The sequence below is a fragment of the Leucoraja erinacea genome, chromosome 15, assembly GCF_028641065.1.
Source record: "Leucoraja erinacea ecotype New England chromosome 15, Leri_hhj_1, whole genome shotgun sequence".
Classification (NCBI taxonomy): domain Eukaryota; kingdom Metazoa; phylum Chordata; class Chondrichthyes; order Rajiformes; family Rajidae; genus Leucoraja; species Leucoraja erinaceus.
This window is the reverse complement of record NC_073391.1, coordinates 31887177-31905041: the sequence shown is the minus strand read 5'-3', so window position 1 is coordinate 31905041 and position 17865 is coordinate 31887177. Positions and strand designations below refer to the sequence as shown.

Genomic DNA, 17865 nt, shown 5'->3' with positions numbered 1-17865 from the left:
ATAATGTCAGGGGGGACCACAGAAAAATTAAAGAGCCCAAGGGGGCCATGAAAAGGATGGGAACCACTGCTTTAGACCATCATTTAGGTTAGTTTAGTTTAGTTTAGAGATGCAACATGGAAACAGGCCCTACAGCCCACTTAGTCCACGTCGACCAGCGATCGCCCTGTACACTAGCACGATCCTCCACACCAGGCACAAGTTATCGGCTAATTAACTGACAAACCTGCACGTCTTTGTAGTGTAGTAGGAAATTGGAGCACCTGGAGAAAACTCACGTGGTCACAGGGTGAACGTACCATCTCCGTATTCAAACTTCACCTGTCCATGTTCTCCGTAACAAGGGGAACATGGATAGGCGAAGTTTCGGGTTGAGACCTTTCTTGAGACCTGCTGAGTTACTGCAGCACTTTGTGTCATTTTGTGTAATAATCAGCATCTGCAGTCCCTTATTTCAAGTGACTGCGACATCTTGCAGCTTCGAGGGATGGCCGTTCGCAGTTTGAACATCATCTCAATGTTGACCATCATGGCAAGGCCACCAGCATAAGAATCAAGGACCAGTCTCACCCCGGTCACTCCCTCTTCTCCCCTCTCCCATCAGGTAAGAGGTACAGAAGTGTGAACATGCACACCTCCAGGCACTGTTTCTTCCCAGCTGTTATCAGGCAACTGCACCACCCTATCACCTGCCTATCAAATAACCCTCGCCTGGGATTGGCTATTACCTGGTTTGCTTTGTCCTACCCCCTGTTATCTCTACCACCTCCCCCCCCCCCCCCCCCCCCCCCCCCCCCCCCCCCCCCCCAATCAGTCACGCACAATCAGTCTGAAGAAGTCTCGACCTGAAACGTCACCTATCCATATTCTCCAGAGATGCTGCCTGTCCCGGCTGTGTTACTCCAGCACTTTGTGTCTGTTTTCATAAACCAGCATCTGCAGTTCCTTTTCACACATTTTCTTCCTCAACTTTGGATAAAAGACGTGTTGGATCTTTCCTGCTACAATTAGGCCTCTGTGAAGGCATCGGGGTTTTCATTGCAACCCACCACTCGGCCTGCATGTGTGACCCTGCTTGTGATTTAAGTTTGATTTTGCGCTCAAGCATCTCCTGGCAGGGACGTGAGGAATAGCTTTCATGTGGGACAGGCCAAGAGGAAGTAATTAAACGTAATCGTTGCTCGACCACGCTGGCGTCCCCAACCCCCAGTCCCTCCATCCCCCTTCCCACCCTCTCCCCAACTACATCCCCCCCCCCCCCCCCCCCACACCCCAATCTGACGACCAGAGGCCACCAACTCTGCTTTCAAGGGAAACAGATGACCATCGGAGATTAGATCTCAGCGCACGTGTGCTCCAGCCTCCATGAGGCCTGTCGTTTGGCGGCTTGGCCAACAGGCCCACTTGGCAGGGGCCGACCAGACCAGCTGCTTCCTGTTCCAGTGCGTCAGTGGGTCACCAAGGGTTTAATATTTTGGCGAGGGGAGGGGCTGCATCGCTGTGTCTCCTGACGTGCAGCTGCTTGTTCACTGATAGCCGCCGAGTCTTCCCACCGATACGGACGCAGATAGACGCGTCCCGTGATCGCATTCACCGCACTTCCCTGCATCAGGGATGTAATGCTGAGGCTTTATAAGGTGCTGGTCCCACTGCATTTAGACTATTGTGTAGAAACAAAGATCTTCAGATGCTGGTCTATACCAAAGATAGACACAAAGTGCTGGAGCAACTCAGCGGGTCAGGTAACATCTCTGGAGGAAAAGGTTAGGTGATGCTTTTGGGTTGGGACTTCTTCTTCAGTCTGAAAGTATAAGGTTGGGGGGGGGGGGGGGGGGGGGGGGGGGGGGGGGGGTGATGCAGAGCTGGAGGTGAGAAAATACCAGGGCCAGTTCGGGCTGGCGAAAAAGGGCCTCAGGCAGGGAGGTGCCTAGTAGGCCCATTGTAGAAACAAAGAATTGCAGATGCTGGTTTATATCAAAAATAGACTCAAAGTGCTGGAATAAAGGGCCTGTCCCACTTTCCCGAGTAACTCACGAATTCTCCCGAGTTTTCCCCTTGATTCACACTCGGAGATGCCAGCCGTAGGTACTCGCTCGGGGCTATTTTGTTTTATACTTGTGGACATTTTTTAACATGCTGAAAAAAAGTTCCGTCTTACCTGATGCCCCGAGTACCTGCGGCTGGCAATACGAGCCGCTACGAAATATCTACGGACTCCTACGGACTTGCTACAGACATTCCCCGAGTTTGAATCAAGGGGAAAACTCGGTAGAATTCGTGAGTAACTCGGGTAAGTGGGCCAGTGGCTTAACTCAGCCGGTCAGGCATCATCTCTGGTGAAAAAGGATGGGTGGCCAAGGATCTGAGGAAGGGTCCCGACCCGAAACATCACCCATCCTTTTTCTCCATAGATATTGCCTGGTAAACGCATTGTTGGCTAAGGAAGGTGTGATCTCAAGAGAGACACAATGTGGTAAACTGTGGAACTGGTGAAATGACGAGGGTGGAGGAAGGGAGCAAGGGGGAAGGGGAGGGGAGTGTAAGTAAAAGTTACTTAAAATCAGAGAATTCAACGTCCATACCAAGGATAGATACAAAAAGTTGGAGCAACTCAGCGGGTCAAGCAGCATCTCTGAAGAAAATGAATAGGTGTTGGTGGATATCCTTCTTCAAACTGAGAGTCAGGGGAGAGGGAAGCGAGAGATATGAAAAGGTACATAAGAACAAATTAATGCTAAAAGACAGATCAAAGCCAGCAATGATAATCAAGGAAAGGTGGAGCCCACAATGGTCCATTGTTGGCTTTGGGGAAGGTGATAGCGAGTAATACAGACAATGATCTCAGCCGGACGACAGTGAAACTACGACACCAACTTATACCACTGGATTGTAAGCTACCCAGGCTGACTGGTACTGCCATTGGTGACACTATTGTACCTACTTGGCTAACAGCCCCTGATCTCCATGAGGTTGGAAGAGATACTGGTGGACAGTCTTGTCCCGCAACGCTCCAGCCAGCTTGATTTTCTTCCTGGATCTGTGCAGGTTGATGATGTATATGGTGATTGATCCTCGCAGGTAATTGTGGCTGGGGAAAAGGAGCAAGACAGTGGAATTAGTTGCTGCAAAGTGTTTGCTCCACTTTACACTTGAGACTTTACTCCACTTTAGGCCTTAGACTTAACCAGGCCCTTCAGCTCGCCGATCTGTGCCGATCAGCTTTCACCACTACCACTATCCTACACGCTAGGAACAATTTACAATTTACAGAGCTGATTATAATATTGGGGGGGGGGGCAAATGATGGGTGGATACGGGTGGGGGGGGGGGGGGGGGGGGGGGAAGGTTGATCGTTAGATGGGCAGACAAAGGCCAGAGCTGAAAAGAAGACAGAAAGGTTATGGGATAAAAAGGGATGAGGCATGGAATGTGAAGCCAGGGGAAGGGATATAGGTGGAAGGAGACAGTGGGAATATAACCATATAACATATAACCATATAACAATTACAGCACGGAAACAGGCCATATCGGCCCTTCTAGTCCGTGCCGAACACTTATTTTCCCCTAGTCCCATCTACCTGCACTCAGACCTAAACTGATAACAGCTGGAATGGGGAAAAAGAGTGGGAGAAACGGGTGCACATCCAGGTGGAACACAGGAAAGAGAGGCGGGAAAAAAAGAGCAAGGTATTGTTGGTTAGAAACCTAAAATTGGAGAATTCAATGGTTATATGTTTGTGTTGGTCTAGCTGCCTCTGACTATTGGTATCCATCTCCAATCAAGCTTTAGATTTGTTTATTATTGTCGCATGCACCAAGGTAAATGGAAAGCTTTAGTTGTGTGCTAACCAGTAAAATAAATGACTATAAATTATTACAATCATGACGCCAACAATGTACAGATAAAGGATAAAAGGTACAACATTTAGTACAAGATGAAGTCCGATTAAAGATAGTTCGAAGGTTTTCATTGAGGTTGATGGCAGCTCAGGAACACTCTCCAGCTGGGAAGAAACTGCTAAACTGATACCAGCTGGAAGAAACTCTCCCTGAATCCGGAGGTAAGCAATTTCACACTTTAGTTTAGTTTAGTTTAGAGATACAGCACGGAAACAGGCCGTTCAGCTCAATGAGTCTAAGGCAGACCAGCAATCCCCACACGCTACACACACGAAGGACAAATTGCAATTTTTACCGAAACCAATTAACCTACAGACCTGTACGTCTTTGGAGTGTGGGAGGAAACCAGAGCACCCAGAGAAAACCCACCCGTTCACAGGGGGAACGTACAAACTCCATACAGACAGCACCCGTGGTCAGGATCGAACCTGGGCCTCTGACGCTGTAAAGCTGCAACTCTACCGCAGCGCCACCGTGCCGCCCTTCTGTACCTCGTGCCTGACGGGAGAGGGGAGAAGAGGGAGAGACCCTACACTGAACGCCTGGGGGGCACAAGAGCTGCTCTCGGGTCAGGTGGATAAGCTGTGGGCTTTCCCCTCTGCCATACACTGATCCATGAGTGGCAGCTAACCTCCGGGAGAGCGGGAATGAGCTGTCAACGCTGAGGCTTAGGCAGATCAAGAACACTTTCAGAGAGCTTCTAAAAAAATTAACCTTCACAGAGTATCTGCGGAATTGTTAACAGACCCTAGTCGGAAAATTCCCTCTCTCCCTCTCCTCCACGCACTATCCCTGATCCAGTTAGCGCGCGTAACCTCCTTATAAATAATCAGGAGAACGGTCGGGGGGTTCTAACGGTTGAGGCATTGATGTCGTTTTTTTACTTTGGTACAAATCATGCCTTCACTCGCTCTATTCTGCTATTCGCATGCTGGGCCATTATTGGGACTGAAATCAGACTCCGTGACTTATTTAATTGTGGGCTTCACTCCTGTCATCGCCGTGGTCCTGGGTTTCTGATCACAGTTCAAGCTGGAGAGAGAGTTAATACTTTGAAATTGTAAAATTTAACAGCTTAGAGGCACTACCACCACGGTAGCTCTTTCAGAGCCTGGATAATGTAAACAGAAAATGCCGCAATGACTTCAATTTAGATTCATGACTTCAAGAGGGAACATGGAACAAAGAAAAGAACCACACAGGATCGTGCCCTTCGGCCCACGATGTCTGTGCCGAGCATTAAGCCAAACTAAACTAATCCCACCTATACTACCTGCACTTAATCCATCTCCCTCCGTTCCATGTGACTATCTAAAAGCCCCTTAAATGTCACTGCATACATAGAGAGAGCATAGAGCACAGAAACAGGACCTTCGGCCCACAATGTCTATAATGAACATATTATTAATGGCACTACAGTGCTACAATGGTGGAGTTGCTGCCTTACAACTCCGGAGACTTGGGTTTGATCCTGACTACAGGTGTTGTCGGTACGTTCGAGTTTTGTGCGTTCTACCTGGGACCGATGGGTTTTCTCCAGTTACAATTTGTACCAAAGCCAATTAACCTACAAACCTGTATGTCGTTGGAGTGTGGGAGGAAACCAGAGCACCCACGCCACTGCCAACAAGGTCAATTTAGACAATTTTGTTTAGTTTACCTCGTTTACTAGTGATCAGCCCGTACACTAACGCGCACTATCCTACACACTAGGAACGATTTCCAATTCTTACCAAAGACAATTAAGGCCCTATCCCACTTTCCTGAGTTACTCACGAAATCTCCCGAGTTTTCCCCTTGATTCGAACTCAGGGAATGTCGGGTAATGTCGGTTAATGTCGGTAGCGAGCCCCTAGGAGTCCATAGATTTTTCGTAGCGGCTCCTAATGCCAGCCGTAGGAACTCGGGGCATCAGGTAAGTCGGGACGTTTTTTCAACGTTGAAAAATGTCCATGAGTTAAAAAGATAGCCCCGAGTACCTACGAATGGCCATTACCGTAATTCTCCGAGTTCGAATCAAAGGGAAAACTTGGGAGAGTTTGTGAGTAACTCGGGAAAGTGGGACAGGGCCTTTAACCTACAAACCCGTACGTCTTTGGAATGTGGGAGGAAACTGGGGCACCAAGAGAAAACCCATGCGGTCACCGGGAGAACATACAAACTCTGTACAGACAGCACCCGTAGTCAGGAACAAACCCAGTCTCTGGCGCTGTAAGGCAGCAACTCTACTGCTGCGCCACCCGTAAATTTATAGGTTGATTTTCCTTTTACAAGCCACCCATTAATCCCCAAACTCTACCCTATCCTAGAACATTATCTATGAGCCCATCTGTGAATCCAGGTCAGTATTCCACATTTAAACAGTTACTTCAAAACCATGTCAACACATTTCTGCTTAAATGTGCCACATATTATTGCGGGACAAGCAAGCCTATCTATTTTATTTTAGATTTGGACCCCGTTCTGTAATCATTCAACCTGCTTCCATTTCACTTTGCTTATGTGCGATTCATTCCTCCTTTCAGCAACTGATCCTCCCACGGTTTGGCTAATTTGCACACATTATACACACCATCTTTCAGCTGACAGTGTAAAAATCAGCTTTACTGGGACCATGCCACACTTTATCTCAACGCTCTGCTGGATTTAGCTTCAAAGCAACATATGAGATGATTGTTCCTTTTACGTCACCCGATAATCCTCTACCTCCACCCTCCCCTTCCCTGGAACACGATCTTTGAGTCCTTCCGTGAGTCCAGGTCTATTTTCCAGCCTTAAACGCTACCATCAAAAAATATTTAATCCATTCCCTCCAGCTGGGGGTGAAATGGTTCACATTTGTGCCTTCTTACTTACAGTCACTTACAGTTCCATGTACAGTAAATGGTCCTCTGCGCGAGGTTGCTGCTATTGATAAGGAATAGATATGGTAGGCAGTCAAAACCTTTTTCCTTGGATGGAAAAATTAAATACTAGAGGGCATAGTTTTAAGGTGAGAGGAGCAAAGTTTAAAGGACATGCGAGGAGCAAGTCTTTAGCAGAGGGTGGTGGTGGAAGCACATAGAGAGTCATAGTTATACAGCGTGGAAACAGGCCCTTCGGACCAACTTGCCTGCACTGACCAACATGTCCCATCTACACGACCACTTGCCTGGCCTCTATAACATCACCCCTCAGCCCTCTGCACTCCAGGGAATAAAGAGTCCCATGGTACAAGTTCATTCCAAGAGCTCTCCCGAGTTTTAAAAAAAATCAAACTCGTGGTAAGCACAGAGAATGAACGTAGCGGGTACGTCGGAGCTCGGGGACGTCTCTTAGCGGCTCGTAACGCTAATGGCAAGTACTTGGGAAGACTCACTAACGGCAGGTAAGCACGGGAAGATTCGTGAAGATTTTTCAACATGTTGAAAAATGTCCACCAGAGCCTCGAGTACTGACGAGTGGCCATTACCGTAAATCTCTGAGTTAAGGCAAACACGGGAGAGCTCTTGGAATGAACTTGTACCGTGGGACAGGGCTTTTAGACTGCTCAACCTCGCCCTATTGTTGCCATGCCCTCGAGTCCTGGCAACATCCTCATAAATCTTCTCTGTACCCTTTCCAGCTTGGTTGTAGATAGACAACGTTGTTATTCAATTGCAAACTAGCCTTGAATTCAGCAGCTGTCTCATCACAATATCAGGGACCTCCAATCTTATAGGGATGTTTGGACGTGTTTAGTTTAGTATAGAGATACAGCGCGGAAACAGGCCCGTTGGCCCATCGAGTCCGTGCCGACCAGTGATGCCCGTACACGATCCTGTACACTAGCACCGTCCTACACACTAGAGGCAATTTACGATTATTACCAAAGCCAATTAACCTATAAACCTGTAAGTCTTTGGAGTGTGAGAGGAAACCGGAACACCCGGAGCATTCTCCCCGTGACCCCACGGTTAGAGGGATAATGCATAAACTACGTACAGACAGCGCACATAGTCTGGATTGAACCCGCGGTCTCTGGCGCTGTAAGGCAGCAACTCTACCACTGCACCACCGTGCCATTCTTATTCAGCTACAGTTTGGGAAAGCGAGAGTATTTCTTGTGCTCATCTTGACCTGAGATTTCCCATCCGCCTGGGAGGGTGGACGAGGACAGATACAATACACCAAAGGGGAAATGACCACATCTCGGGTGGCTGAAAGACAAACCAGCCAGTGATCAGAAAGAACAGCCATTCCCTTCAATGCTCATCACTTATCAGTGACCGAACTCCCTGATGAAAGTCTTTGGGCTCTTATCACTGTCTTCCACCAGAACAATAGTGGCCACTGTCTCTCTGCCAACATAACAAGAAGACAGCTCCATGTCCTCTGATAGCGGGGGTTAGCAAGCCAACGACAACACGGATCTCAGCACGGTCTCCAGTGTAATCTAACCCCAGGCCACAACCTTTTGTCCTGGTGGTTCGCTAGCCTTTGATAATATTTTTTCTCGACAGTTGAAAGACGTTGAGTTGGGCGGCTTGTTTCCTATAGATATGAGTGACGAGCAGCGGTGGGTTAAAGGGAACTCGCCTTTATGGCCTGGCTTGCCCGCTACAGCGGGGAACTGGGAGAGGGAAGCTGCCAAGCCCGGCCCCTGCTCACCTCCGAAGGCCGGGAACCAGAGAGGAGGATAGAGGGTAGACAAAAGTGCTGGAGAAACTCAGCGGGTGCAGCAGCATCTATGGAGTGAAGGAAATAGGCAACGTTTCGTGCCGAAACCATTCTTCAGACCTTCTTCAGACATTCTTCAGAGGAGGATAGAGGGTGTCGGGAATGGTGGCGGACGCTGGGCAAGGGACGATAAGGAGAACCGAGGGTCTTGCTTTCTGCGCCTTCAAGGTCGGCTGCGGGCATGAAGGTTGAAGATGGCGGGGCGAGGAGAGGACGATGGTTTGTGGAACAAACGGATGGAGGCAACGGTCGCAACAGGCCTTGATGGCCAACTGCAGCTGGGACTGTATAATGGCAGCAAAACCTGGCGGGTTCTGAGCATTAAGTACGGGCCTGAACTGTAGGGAGAGTCTGAGCAGGCTAGGACTTTATTCCTTGGAGCGCAGGAGGATGAGGAGTGACCTTATAGACGTGTATAAGATCATGAGTGGAACAGATAGGTAAATGCACAGAGTCTCCTGCCCAGAGTAGGGAAATCGAGAACCAGGAGATGTAGCTTTAAGGTGGGATGGGAAAGATTTAATAGGAACCCGAGGAGTAACTTTTTTCACAAAACGGTTGGTATGTGTATGGAACGAGCAGCCAGAAGAGGTAGTTGAGGCAGGTACTATCGCAATGTTTAAGAAACATTTAGATAGGTACATGGATAAGATAGGTTTAGAAGGATATGGGTCAAACGCAGTCAGGTGGGACTAGTGTAGATTGGGCAGGTTGGTCTGCATGGGCAAGTTGGGCGGAAGGGCCTGTTTCCATGCTGTATGTCTCTATGTACTGAATCGGGAATTGTACTTTTGTTTGGCAATAATCGTAGTGATTTGTGTGCAAAAATGCAAGAATGTCACTGTACCTTGGTACACGCAATAAAAAAGGCATGAACCATTGAACCATTGAACTTACTTGCGGGATTGCGTGCAGTGGGCGTAGATCCTCAGCTTGTCCCGGATGACCCGTCCCGGCCGAGGTCTCCTCTGGAGGCCTGCCACTTGGATCATGAGGACTTTGTTTCCCACCAAGCGTTTGTAGAGCAGAGAGAGCCAGTAATCCTGAGGAGGGGAGTGAAGGCAGAGATAGTCAATACAAATAAAGATGGGGCAGTGGTGGTGATGCTGCCCAATAGCGCCAGAGACCAGTGTCTGCTCTCTGTACGGAATTTGTACGTTCTCCCTGGGACTTCATGGGTTTCCTCCAGGTGCTCCGGTTTCCTCTCACATCGCAAAGACATGTGGGTTTGTGTGTTAATTGGCCTCTGTAAATTGTCCCTAACATGTAGGATGCAAAAGTGGGATAACATGATCGGTGTGGACTGAATGGCCTGCTTCCACGCTGTATCTCTAAAACAAAAAAACTAAATGCTGGAAATCTGAAAAAAGAACACAAGAACTCCTCCCATTTGTCCCATATCCCTCTAAATTGTTCCCAACTATGTACCAGTCCAAGTGTATATTAAATGCTTTTATTGTACCTGCCTCACCTCTGGCAACTCGTTCCATTCACCCACCATCTTCTGAGTGGGTATATGGAATGAGCCCCCTCGGATTCCTACTAAATCTTCCCCCACTCATCTTAAGCCAATGTCCTCTGAATCTTGATCCCCTATCTCAGGTAAAAGACTCGCTCTATTAATTCTTCTCCTGATTTTATGCATCTCTGTAGAATATCCCTTATTAAGATTCAGGAAACCCCTGCATTCTCTCTCTCCCCCCGTCCCCCACCCTAGTCATCCTACCAGTTCCACTGTTGGCATCTCTGTATTCCTCTGACACCATGGTGGTGGGTGTAGGTTGATTGTCAACACTGTAAATAGTCCCACGTGTGTTGGATGTACAAGTGGGATAACATAGAACTGATGATGGATGGTCAGCGTGGGCTCGATGGGCCGAAGGGCCTGTTTCCACGCTGAATCTCTAAACTGCATCTCATCGCTGTCGGGGTGGCTAACTAGGAAACCAGGCTTGAATGGATAGTAAGGTTGAAGAAAGCGTGTCAACAAAGAGTCAGTGTTTCATTGTCAGACGCCCAGAAACGGAACAATGGAATTCTTACTTGCAGCAGCACAACAGATATGTAAATATAGTCCCGTGTAAAAGCCGTAATAAACACCAACAAAACGTTCAGTATATCAAAAATATAGATGGAGCTACTGTCTCACAGTGCCAGAGACTCGGGTGCTGTCTGTACGGAGTTTGCACCTTGTCAATAGACAATAGACAGTAGGTGCAGAAGGAGGCCATTTGGCCCTTCGAGCCTGCACCGCCATACATTGTGATCATGGCTGAGACCACGTGGGTTTTCCCCTGGTGCTCCGGTTTCCTCCCACACTCCAAAGACGTGCAGGTTTGTAGGTTAATTTGGCTTTTGTCAATTGTCCCTAGTGTGTAGGATAGAACAAATATATGGGTGATCGCCGGTCGGCATGGACTCGGTGGGCCGAAGGGCCTATTTCCACACTGTATCCCTTAATTAAAACGAAAGTTACGAATTGTGCAATTGGTGAGAGGGGGCAGGGGCAAGGTGAGGGGGTTGAAACCGAAGTGCAGCAGATAGATTCATCCTCGAGAGAAGTGGCTGTTTGATTTGAGGTTAAGTTACTTAACAGATGATCTTTCCCCAAGCCTGATTCAAATTAAAAAAGTAAAATAAATCATCGTCTTGTTATAATGTGTTCTTTGAAAACAGAAACACTAGCATGCAAAGAGCTACAATGAATTCTATAGTTCTCTAAACCTGGTAATGCTCCAACTATTTGAAGCTCCCATAATTCACAGGTAGTTTCCTCACATATAATCCAACCTCAGTTCACCAAATAAACTATAAACACATTCCCACGGTTAATTCTAATTAACATCAAATCCTAACTGGATGTGTGTAAAAGTGTGGTCATAATTAAATACTTATGAAGCTGGCCATGGTTTTGCAAAAGATGCAATATTCTTGGGTAGGTAGCAAAGTTGCCATATCCATTTCATCTCTTAAATCATAGCATGGTTTGCACATTAGTGCTCCCATACTATTAACCCTTGTGACACAGTGGATTCATTTACACCTTCTCCATCGGCCCCCTGCTAGGTTGTTTGATGCGGAGGTTTGCAACTTAAAACTAGTTTTATTCCTGACTTCTGACGAAAAGTAATAGACCTGCAAGCTTAACTCTGCTGGCCTGCTGAGTCTGGCCAGTGTTTACTTTCTTCATTCCAGTCGTTTCAATGAGAGCCCCCCTCATTCCATTCCCGACATTCTAAGGTGGCACAGTGGTGCAGCGGTAGAGTTGCTGCCTTACAGTGCCAGACACCCAGGTTAGATCCTGTCCATGGGTGCTGTCTTTGCGGAGTTGGCATGTTCTCCCTGCGTGGGTTTTCTCCAGGAGCTCCGGGCTCCTCCCATATCCCAAAGACGTGCGGGATTGTAGGTTGATTGGCAATTCTGTAAATTGTCCCTGGTATGCAGGATGCAAAAGTGGGATAACAAAGAACTGGTGTATGGGTGATGGATGGTCGGCATGAACAAGTTGGGCCGAAGGGCCTGTTTCCAAACTATATCTCACTAAACTGCATCTCATCACCGTCTGGGTGGCTAACAAGGCAGCCTTGGAAACCAGGATTGGTCAAAAAAAGGTTGTCAGTAAAGAGTGTAAAATATAGAATATATCAAGATGCAGAAACAAGGAACTGCAGATGCTGGTTTAAAAAATAGGGCGCAAAGTGCTGGAGTAACTCAGCGGGTCAGGCAGCATTTCTGGACAATATAGTAAGTAACGCTTCAGGTTGGGACCCTTCTTCAGATTAATTGTGGGGGGGGCGGGCGAATAAAGCTGGGAGAGAGGAGGGGTAGGACAAAGCAGGGCAGGTAAGAGGTGAACCTTTTAACACAGCCAAAAATATTCAATACAGCACTGGACAGGCTCTTCAGTCCACAGAATCTGAACTTGATACTTAACTAAAGTCAGTACTTTCTAGAAGGACTGCTGAACTCAACACTTTCAAGCACAGCAGATAGACTGTTTCAACTTCTAACCAGTATTCTTTGCCCACCCATTCAAGAGTCAAGAGTGTTTTAGTGTCCTCTGTCGCACTCCATGCTTTAATGTCATATGTCCACATCCATGTTGACCTGATCATAAATAGCCACCAAATACAGCTGCAGCTGCAGAACATCACATACAGCTGATGTCGTTCAGGTACAAGGATTCAAAGACATTATGTATCTAAATAATGTCTTCTCTTCAACAGCTACATTAAACAATCTTCATTCAGTGTAATCTGGGAGGAATGGGATGATTGCACTGGGTTCGTTTATTAATATAAGGATATGGCTTTCATCGGACCAGTGACCAGGGCTTTTGATCTCATTCCCACTTGACTGGGTCCAGGACTAACAATCCAGCTGAGTGAGAGACTGTTTTTGATACTGAATCAATGATCTCAGATAATTTAATTACAAATAAGTTGTTATTTAGACCCACTGCTTTTCAAACCACTCTCTTTTCTCTTGAAGCTCGGCTACATTTCCTTATCAGTTGTTTTTTTTTGTTTTCTTTGAATTTAAGATTACTGCAGAAATAAACACAAATTGTTACTGCAAGTCTAACCGATTCTGTTCTCACACGGTTTACTTTCCAGAGGAGATTGTCATCTGGCAGCGTTTAACTCTGCCATTTCATTGCAGCAACCCTGAGATAGTGGGAGATGAAGACTGGCCTTTCTAAATAATTCAAACCAAAGTACTGGCGTGGCACAGCGGTAGAGTTGCTGCCTCACAGCGCCAGATACCCGGGTTTGATCCTGTTTACGGCAAAGATCCTATAGCGAGCAAGATAGTCCACTCGATGAAAAAGATGTAGTACGGTCATGGGCAGATTCATGGGTAATTTAAGGCCCCATTTCCGTAACCGTCTTCCGTCCCCGTACTAAAGATCCCATAGGATAATAGTGCGGAGACGGAAGCCGGTTACGGAAACATCCTCGTAAAAATAAAAGTTATTTGGTAAAAATCTTCTCATTTTCAGAATTTAAATTTATTAACACAAACCGTCCCGAAATGGATGAAAAAAAGGCCCACGTTCCGTTCTGTTGCATACTATATGTCAGCACATTGCATTTAGCAGGAGTGGTCTATCTTGCTCTGCTATAGGATCTTTGGTTTACGTGTGCTGACTGTACAGAGTTTGTACAATCTCCCCGTGACCATGTGCATTTGCTCCGGGTACTCCGGTTTCCTCCCACAGTCCAAAGATGTACAGGTTTGTAGGTGAATTGGCTTTGGTAAAATTTGTAAATTGTCCCAAGTGTGTAGGGTTGTGTTAGTGTATGGAGTGATCGCGGGTCGGCGTGGACTTGATGGACTAATAAGGTTTCCACGCCATATCTCTAAAGTCTAAAGAACGCACACAATTAGCTTATTAACATGGAAATTTGTCAGATTACTTGCAAGCACAAGAGCACTGACTTCCATGTCCAATGAATTTACCATAGGCCCTTCAGTGCATTGATCGATCTCCCATTCGCTCTAGTTCTATGTTATCCCACTTTTGCATCCAATCCCTACACACTTGGGGCAATTTATGGAGGCCAATAATCAATCTGGCTGAAGAAAGGTTTTCCAGATATGCTGCCTGACCCACTGAGTTATGCCAGCACTTTGTGTCCACTTGTAACAAACAAACCTGCACGTCTTTGGGGATGTGGGAGGAAACCGGAGCACCTGGAGAAAACCCACATGGTCACAGGGAGAACATGCAAACTCCACGTCAGGATCGAACCCGGGTCTCTTGTGCTGTTAGGCAGCACCCCTACCAGCGCCACTGTGTCGCCCTAACGCTTGGAGAAGATTGTAGGCAAGAACCAGTTCACAAAAAAGTTTCAAAAAGCAGTATTGCAAAATAAATAACAAAGCACATCAAGTCAATTAAGAAGGATGCTTGAAAACACTTTCGAGACAATATTAACGACTCACAGAAGTCTGTTCACTCCAATGACCCAAAAACAAATAGGCTGTGAGTTATGGACTGAGATGCAATGTGCATTCTGAAGTGAAGTGGAGTTCAAAGTGATAAACTCGGCATGAGAAAAATAGATTTGATAAATGCACAAAGTATTTTACCCAGAGTAGGGGGAATCAAAAACCAGAGGACATAGGTCTAACGTGAGGGAGGGAGGGGGAAGATTTAATGGGAAACTTGGTGGGGGGAGGAAGGGGAACTTTTTTACACAAAGGGTAGTGGGTTTATGGAACGAGCTGCCAGATGAGGAAGTTGAAGCAGGTACTATCATAACATTTAAGAGACATGCGCATCGATAGGATATGTTTAAAGGGTAATGTGCAAAGTGCAGGCTGGTATGACTGGTGTAGAAGGGACATGTTGGTCAGCGTGAACAAGTTGGGCCAAAGGGCCTGTTTCCGCGCTGTATTGCAAATCTATCCCTGGTTTGCAATCATAACAAATTTTGTTTTCACATCAGAAATAGAACTGTGGCTTGGCCTTGTGGTCTGTGCTAAGATGGCCAATATAAACTCATTACACTAATTACAACCGGACTTGGTCTTTCCCAGAAGGAAGTGTTTTTAGATTGCAATAAAAGTAATCTAACAATTTACTTTACTAATCTGCCCTTCAATCATCGACCACGAGTCTGGTGTCCTCTGTGAGTGAATCAGCAACTTACGATTCCCCTTCTGTTAACTGTTGAGTAATCCTGTAGTCATGGGAAGTATTTAACCAATCATTTCAGTTATCAGGCAACTGACCCATCCTAGCATCAACTAGAGAGCGGTCCTGAGCTACTATTAAGGGTGGAGCGGTGGCGGAGAGGTTGAGTTGCAAGTCCAACCTCCGCAGTTTTGGGGACAGAGCCTTCTCCAGGGCAGCTCCCAGGCTCTGGAACTCCCTCCCCCAACTGATCCGCAATTCCGTGTCCCTCACCATCTTCCAGTCCCGCCTCAAGACCCATCTCTTCACCTCTGCCTATCCATAGCCCCACGTCCCCCTCCCTTTTCATCTGTGCATTAATTGCCTCATATTGTGTTTTGAATTGAATTCTGTCTTTACTTTGGGTACTAGTCATGTCTCTACTATTTATTTCATTCCCCTTACATGTTTTTCCTCTACCTGCTAAATTTTTGTAAGGTGACCTTGAGACTCTTGAAAGGCGCCCATAAATAAAATTATTATTATTATTATTAGTTGCTGACTTCCAGCGCCAGAGACCCGGATTTGATCCTGACTGTGGGTGCTGTCTGTACAGAGTTTGTATGTTCTCCCTGTGACCACATAAGTTTTCTCCTGGTACTCCCATTTCTTCCCACACTCCAAGGACATGCAAGTTTGTAGGTTAAATGGCTACAATTAAAAATTGTATATTGTCTCTAGTGTGTAGGATAATGTTATGGTGTGGGGTGAATACTGGTCAGAGCAGACTCGGTGGCCCAAAGGACCTGTTTCCACGCTATATCTAAACTAAACTAAACTAAACTAAACTATCTACCTCACTGCAGATCCTTGGACTATCTTTAATCGGACTATACTGAACTTTATCCTGGACTAAACGTTATTCCCTTTATCATGTAGCTGTACATTGTGGATGGCACGATTGTAATTATGTGTGGTCTTTCCTCTGTCCGGTTAGCACACAACAAAAGCTTTTCACAGTACCTCGGTATACGTGACAAAAAAATAATCTAAACCTTTAACACCTGTCCCCGTTACCAACATCCACAGAAATAGGATTGGTTCCATTTTTTGCGACAATTAATTCATTAGATTGATTTTGATTGGAAATGCAAATAGGCCACAAGATTCGGAGTATTGCGGGCAGTTCTGGTCATCCTGTGACAGGAAGGATGTGCAGGCTTTGGAGAATGTTCAGAGGTGGTTTATCACAATGATGCCTGGATTAGAGGGTAATATCCAAAAGGCGAGTTTGGAATACTTGGATTGTTTTTTCTTGAGTGTAAGAAGCTGAGGGGAGACCTGATGGAAGTGTATCAAATGATGAGAGGCATAAATAAAGTAGGCATTCCCAGAACCTTTTCCCAGGGTGGACATGTCAAAGACTGGAGGGCATAGCTTTAAGGTCAGAGGGAGATGGTTTAAACGAGATGCATGGGGCAAGTTTTTTTTTGGCGGGTGCCTGGAATGCGCTACAAGGGATGGTGGTGGAGGCAGATATGATAGTGACATTTTGGAGGCTTTTGGATAGGCACATGTTTATGCAGGGAATGGAGGGATATGGATAGCGTACAGGCAGAGATGAGTTTATCTTGGCATCGTTTTCGGCAAGGACTGTGGGCCGAAGGGCCTGTTTCTGTTTCTGTGCTGTTTCTGTGCTGTTCTGTTCTATGTTCATAGTCACCATTACTGAGAAGAGCGTAGGCTTTTAAATCCCAGATTGACCTCATTAGCAGACTTCACGTTTCCATGGTGGGATTCAGACTCACATCTGTGCATCATTTTTTCTCTGTATTAATAGTTTGCTTACTTAAACCACCGCATGCGAACCTTCCCCTTCCTTTCCTGATTCCTTTTGATATACAATGTAGGAAGCTGTCACAACGTGATCTTGCTACTGGGGGGATAATACGAAGGATTACACAAATCCATGCACACAAACATGGTCAATTAAAATGGTGGAAAAGCTAGAATAAAAACCTGCCTCGTTATGGTGTTTGCTAGAGCTGTATCGAAATAAATCGGCTTTATTAATGGCTTTTGACGGGGGATACATCAATAATTTCTATCCAATCTGATCATATATGGTTGGTTTATAACTGCAAATAGAAATAGTCATTGTCATACAGCAGAGAAACAGGCCCTTCAGCCCAACATGTCAACCTGAGCCAGTCCTATTAGCTTAGTTTATTATTACCAGTGTACCGAGGTACAGTGAAAAGCTTTTTGTTTCATGTTATCCAGTCAGGAAAGAAACTATACATGATTACAATCTAGCCGTCCGCAGTGTATGGATACAGGATAAAGAGAATAACATTCAGTGCAAGATAAAGTCCAGTAAGGTCCAATTAAAGATAGGTTGAAGGTCTCCAATGAGGTAGATAGGAGGTCAGGACCACTCTCTAGTTGGTGAGAGAACAGTTCAATTGTCTGATAACAGCTGGAAAGAAACTGTCTCTGAACCTGGAGCTATGCGTTTTCACACCTCTGCACCTCTTACCTGATGGGAGCGGGGGAGAAGAGGGAGTGACAAGGGTGGGACTCGGCCTTGATTATGCTGGTAGCCTTGCTGAGACAGCGTGTCGATGGAGTCAATGAAAGGGAGG

The 17865-nt window shown here is 46.4% G+C and overlaps 1 protein-coding gene across 1 annotated transcript in view; it reads right to left on the bottom strand.

Moving 5' to 3' along the window:
* Nucleotides 1-17865, bottom strand: part of hpse2 (heparanase 2) — a 145331-nt gene that overhangs the window by 11156 nt on the left and 116310 nt on the right. The window contains exons 10-11 of the mRNA XM_055647039.1: nucleotides 9496-9641; nucleotides 2942-3088 (exon numbers count right to left, since the gene is read on the bottom strand). Of these exons, the coding sequence (XP_055503014.1) occupies nucleotides 2942-3088; nucleotides 9496-9641 (293 nt within the window). The remainder of the gene's footprint in view (nucleotides 1-2941; nucleotides 3089-9495; nucleotides 9642-17865) is intronic.